General features: G+C 36.9%; 1 protein-coding gene across 4 annotated transcripts in view; it reads right to left on the bottom strand.

The window, feature by feature from the left end:
• Positions 1–300: 300 nt before the first annotated feature.
• Positions 301–6,100, bottom strand: part of PPP1R13B (protein phosphatase 1 regulatory subunit 13B) — a 55,334-nt gene continuing 49,534 nt past the window's right edge. For all 4 annotated transcript variants that reach the window (XM_081933921.1, XM_081933922.1, XM_081933919.1 and 1 more), the window contains exons 13-17: positions 5,852–5,989; positions 5,633–5,766; positions 5,320–5,486; positions 3,857–4,056; positions 301–1,562 (exon numbers count right to left, since the gene is read on the bottom strand). In XM_081933921.1, coding sequence (XP_081790047.1) covers positions 1,521–1,562; positions 3,857–4,056; positions 5,320–5,486; positions 5,633–5,766; positions 5,852–5,989 — 681 coding nt within the window. In that variant the 3' untranslated portion in view covers positions 301–1,520. The remainder of the gene's footprint in view (positions 1,563–3,856; positions 4,057–5,319; positions 5,487–5,632; positions 5,767–5,851; positions 5,990–6,100) is intronic.

Below are 6,100 nucleotides of genomic sequence, written 5' to 3'. Positions count from 1 at the left end.
TGTAAATTTATTTGATGTAGCACTATTCAGAATTCATTTAACTAATATGTAGATTGGTGTTGTCAATTTGAACTTGGTATGAAATCAAGTACAAATTAAGCAGGAAAAAAAGTAAAAAATAAATACAAATACAGAAAGTTTCTAAAGAATTCTGTTTGAAGACTTGATTTAAAGCACATCATTCTTAAGGGCGTGCAGAGAATATATAACACATGTAAGATGTGTTGTGTCTATGAAAACTTCATAAATGACTTTCAGAAAAAACGTACATGTTAAAACAAACACCCGAAACATCAACAATATCTTTAGTAGTAGTTTATTGTGCACACTGGATTAGCAGTGTATTTGCAGGCTTTTTAACTTTTAATTTCATTTAGCAAATATTCTTTTACAATACCCTTTCACTTCTCATCACACAATATATACAATTGATGCTAAACAATAATAAAAGCAAGTCACAGCACTGCATGAATAGTTATAAATTATGCACAATGTGTAATGAATAAAGCCAATTGGTCTAGAGTTTACTGGCAAAAAAACAAGCATGGTTACAACATAATGGGAAGTTCAAAATAGACGTCTGTATATAAAACCATGTACAATTAGTATTCCAGTGAAGTGCTTTTTTGCTTGAAAGTAGATACTGGGTTTATTGCATATCTCACCCTGGCAAGCAGGGTCACTAGAATCACAGATACTATTTCAGTCCAAAAAGCAAACTCTCTCCTTTCTCAGCCTCAGTCTATTGAACCAACTTGTCTTTTTATTCAACCTTTTAATCACCTTCCTACTTTCACAAATAAAATTTAAAAGTCCTTAAACTGAATCTTCTAGCTTTTATAACCTACCTCTTACCATTTCCAACTATTGCACTTTTCTTTCATAAGACATACAAGTTCCTTAAGCCAGGATTGTCTAGGAAACAGAAATCAGGATGTGTTTGAGGAATGGTAATAGAATATTGGGAAGATCAATTTGTACTGTAAGCAGAATATCAAGAAGAAACATCAAGTGAAGGAACAAGTGCAGTTTTTAGAAGTGTGCAAAATCCATTCAGCATAAATGCTTCTCCGTCCTGTCAGAAATACCTTTTATATCAGAAGATTGTTCATTACTCCCAGTTGTCAACTCTTACAAAATCTTTAAGGATTTACACATTAAACTTAACATTAATTGAATATTTTAATTGCAAAGTTCTTGACAAAACAGGGCAGCTACAGTGAATTATGACAGAGTAGACACCGTATCTGCATTTTACAATTTAACATCTAGCACTTTTAATTCAATTGGCAAAAAATACTGTAGACTGTTTGAGTACCTCTCAATGATTGGCAGATTAATATGGAGCAGACCTCACAAATTGCAGATCGAAAATCTCAAATGCTGTCTATCATATTAAACAAGAGCACCATTTAAAACAAGAATAGCTTTAATTTGTGGTGAAATGTAATTGCAAATGTCTCCAGTGTATACTTTCCATCTTCCAGTTCCCAGAAAAAAATATTGACAAATCAAGTGATTCAGGCAAGTGTTCGCTGTCTTGGTTTTATCCTTGGGTATAACTGCAATAACATGAAATTGGAAGTAAACTTTAAAGTGCAAAAGAATGATGGACATGTAAGGACAAAGTACGGGTAATCCTTGAGTTATGATGTTTACTTAGTGGCTGAAGTTGCAACATAGCCCCTCCTCCCCTGTACTTACGACACTGTCCCAAGATTACGAATGTCACCCTGATTCCCAGTTGACGGTGATTACATGGCTGTATTTTGTGCACTAGACAAGTGTCCCCATTTATGGGCATTTGCAGCACATCACGGTCATGTGACTGCATTTTATTATGGGTTTTACCAAAACCCAGAAATATAAATTGCAGTCACATGAACAGTGTCCACTTGCCTAGTGTCCAAAATGCAGCCATGTGACACTCCCACCCCACCCTGGCATCAGATTCAAATTATAAGTATCCTGGAGAGGTCATTATGAAACATGTTTCAAATGAAGAACTGCCTGTAGTAAACACTGACAGTCTTTTTTGATCACATTTGATACAACAGGTCCTCTCATCCAAGAATAACACTTCGGTAGTATGTGTTGAAGATCATAGATTCTAAGTCTACAAAACCATTTCTCTCAAAACTCATTATTTCTGTTAGTTCTAGATACAACCGTGTCAAAATCGGTGATTGATGGTTCCTAGGCTGCTTTGCAGGTTTAGCTACAGAGGGCTTTTTTGTTTATAAGCTGTTTGGCCACTCAAAAGGCAGGGATTTTTTTGTCCCTGACAAAGAGCTTTGAAAAAGAGGTCAGCTGGCAGGACAAAAAGGAGAAAAATAAGGCCCATGATTTGCTCCAGAAATTTCTGTGGTGATCCTAGGAAAAGCATTTAGCAAGAATTATGCAGGTGTGTGTGGGAGCAAGATTCATGCCAAAATTCATTAAAGTTCTTGAAGATCAGAGCTCTGCACAGGTACAGAGTCTGTGAATTCACTGATGATCACTTGAATATCTAAGTTGCAAGTAGATTACTGATTATTTTCAGGGGTTTGAGGAAATGATTATAAAGTAAAAACTGCTAATATTGATTGAACTTTAAATTCAGAAAATATCTATGAATAGAAGTTTTCAACATGGGAAAATGGGTGTTCTAAAGTAAAAAATTCAATGGATAAATTTAGGATTGTCCTGTGATGGCTGTACCTCTTTGCATTACCTTAAGCAAACTAAGATATACAGTATATAATACTTTATATAGTAACGTTATTTTATTTCTGTAAAAAAGCTCAGAAATATTTTTCATCTCCTGACTCATTTTTTTTACAATGCTTCAAAATTTGTAGAAATGTTACAATTCTGATTATTTAAAAGAAAAAGACTCCTGAGATGGGGAGAACTATAAACAGAGATATGGTTTCTAGGGACAGGGCACTTATCAAAAGTTTCCTTCTATTGACCAGGATTCTCTAGCTCAGCGATGGCGAATCTTTTTTGGCTCGCATGCCATAAGTGGGAGGAGCGCAGGGGGGTCGTGTGTGGGCGCGCCGCACCCATAAAGCAACGCGTGACCCCCCAGTGCGCATGCACGCATTACAGGCGCGACCCCCTCATTTTTTGCATGCTTTTTTCGCCCTCGCCAGGCTCCAGAGGCTTTATAGGAGCCTGGGGAGAGCGAAAACAGCCTCTCCCGCGCCCCCGGAAGCCCTCCGGAGGCTTCACGGACCTTCAGGAGGCTTCCCTGAAGCCTCCGGAGCAGTCAAAACGACCCTCCGAGCAAACCGGAAGTCAGTTCCCGGATTTCCGGTTTGCCCATAGGGCTGGTTTTTTGCGCTCCAGAGGCTTTAGGGAAGCTCACGAAGCTTCCGGAAGGCCTCCGGCAGGGCGGGAAAGCTCTTTTCGCCCTCCCCAGGCTCCTCTAAAGCATCTGGAGCCTGGGGAGGGCGAAAAATGGCTTTAAAAAGGGGTGAACTCAGCTGGCCAGTGCGTGCATGCTCGCTGGCCAGCTGACAAGGCAGCGCTTCGCGTGCCCTGACAAATGGCTCCGCGTGTCACCTTTGGCACATGTGTCATAGGTTCGCCATCACTGCTCTAGCCCTTCATATGGATTATTATTACACTATGGTAATTTGCACATGTAATTATTTTCTAATAGTAGACTTTATGACAACTACTTCAAGCTATTAGAAGGTAAATCAAAATACATTATAAAGCTGCAGATTAATCATTTTAATGATTTCTAATGTGGCTATTCCTTGTTTCAAAATAAATACCACAATTTGTAATGGCTTTGGTATGAACAATCAGATATTCAGCCTAGGCGCTGTATCACAACTTAGGATAAAATATGCATCATACTTACCCCCAAGAGATTTTTAGGCACATAGCCTTCTTTGTCATTGAGCCGAGCCCACCACCAGTCTGTCTCATTGTCATCTTTGCGCCGCAAAATTGTAAGTGCATCTCCTTCATGAAATGACAACTCATCATTGTTCTGAGCTTCATAATCCCACAATGCATAAACTATGCATTTGTTCATTACTCCTAACTTTTCCTGTACACCTGTTAACAAATGTTTTTAAAAATGAACAATTTTAAAATTGGAAACTATAATTTCAATGATAAAATTAAATTTTAATCATAATTTATAAAATTATAAAATATCAAAATCCTTTGCTTCTGACCAGTATGAATAAAAATGTAAGGTTTATTACTAATCCCTACTTCATTGCTTCATCAGTAAAAATATTTATTTATTCATTTATTTGACTTTACTAAACTCTCAACTTCAATAGACTCTGGGTGGACTTTGGACATGATTAACAGGCAAAAAAAGAAAAAAAATGTGGGTGAGCGTGTGAAACTCCATTTGTGCAAGTAGCAGGTGCACACACTCATGTTTAAAGCTCTATTTGCGCAGAACTGTCTCATCTACCCGCCCCCCCGCCAGTCCACAAAGCTGGCAAAGTTGGGGACCGATGGTCTAAAGAACCCAACTTACTCTACTTGGCCATGATTAGTGCATATTTGCATTATATGGTGCAAATAATTTGGTGCCCAGAGAAGAAATTTCTATTGATTGAAGAAGTGAATCCCAATGATATTGTGATACAGCTGTTTCTGATTGGGAAGTCTTCAAAATAGAGCCCAATAAGGACAGCAAAAAAGTAAATGTCTGCTAAAGTTTGATCTCATCAGATCACATTTTCAGTAAAAAGATTGTGTTTATTTATTTATATTTCCTATTTCTTAACTGCTGAACTCCCTCAAAAATAGAAATGAATATTGGAAAATAATATATCAATCTGCTTTATAATCTCTCCATTCTCATTTAAACCCTCTCCCATACTGACATAATACTTGCATACACACATTTTCTTTTGAGAAAATTGAGTCCTGTCTATCCACTGGTCATATGTAAAGGTGATATTTTAAAGTGGCAGGTACCTGGAATCTTTAAAAGCAGTGGAAGTACTGAGCAAAGGAGGAACTATTATTTCTATCAACTGTTACAGCGGCCAATCTAAACAAAAGCTTTCTTCATTTGACAAATATTATGAAGGTTGTATTGCAATCTTAACATCTGAAGGGCACCAGATTGGGACACATGGCAAGCAAACTTAGGTTTTCCATCTCTCCATTTACACAATCAAATTCAGATAAGAAAAAGTACTGTACATAAAAAATTATGTCTATGTGCAAATATTCAAAATAAATATTTTTGTAATAATGTAAATATTAATACTACAGATTTTGAAATTAGTTGAGAAGAGACATTATTTAAGTTACGAATCTTCAAATTCTACACGGAAACATGAAACCTACCATATAGGAACTGGGAACACTGAATATATCCTTCTTCCATCTCCTCACATTTATCTGCTGCAGTTTCTATATCACTTATAGTTGAAGCAAAAATTGCTGCTCCAGATTCAACAAGTAACTTACAGAGGTGAACACTGTTGCAACTGGCAGCACAATGCAAAGGAGTCCTGAAAATAAAGTAGATATTGAAAAATCAATGTAAGACAAAGGATATGAATAGATATGCCAAGAGGAAACCCAACTAGCATCTGGCTACTAGTTTTTCTTCTCCAATTGTTAGAAGGGTTATTAGTATACCACATTAATACCTTACCATCCATCACTGTCTGCTGCATTAACGTTGACTCCAAAATCCAACAAAAATTTAACTATGTGGTGATGCCCAGCACAAACTGCATTGTGCAAAGGGGTAATTCCTTCATCATTAGGTTTGCTGGGATCATCCACCTAGGGGAAAAACAAGTATGACTACATGAAAATATTTTTATTTATTAAACTGTACTGATGAATTTGATCCTATTTCCAAGCTTACCTCATATATGATCCTTTGCACTAGATCAAATTCTCCCTCTAGTGAAGCATCCAACAGCAGGGCCAAAGGATTGAATTTTACCCGCAAGGTATGACCAGTTCTCTCTGAGTCTGGTTTCTTCAGGTTGGTCCTTTTTGTCTGAACAACAATATGACAGTTACATTTAAACTACTTTACTGTGACAATATTCAATTTATCCAAATGAAATTTTATTTTATGTATTTATTAAATTTATATATCCCCATATCA

The sequence above is a fragment of the Natrix helvetica genome (assembly GCF_964273705.1).
Source record: "Natrix helvetica genome assembly, chromosome: 1".
In the NCBI taxonomy this organism is placed as follows: domain Eukaryota; kingdom Metazoa; phylum Chordata; class Lepidosauria; order Squamata; family Natricidae; genus Natrix; species Natrix helvetica.
This window is presented reverse-complemented; position numbering and strand designations above follow the sequence as displayed.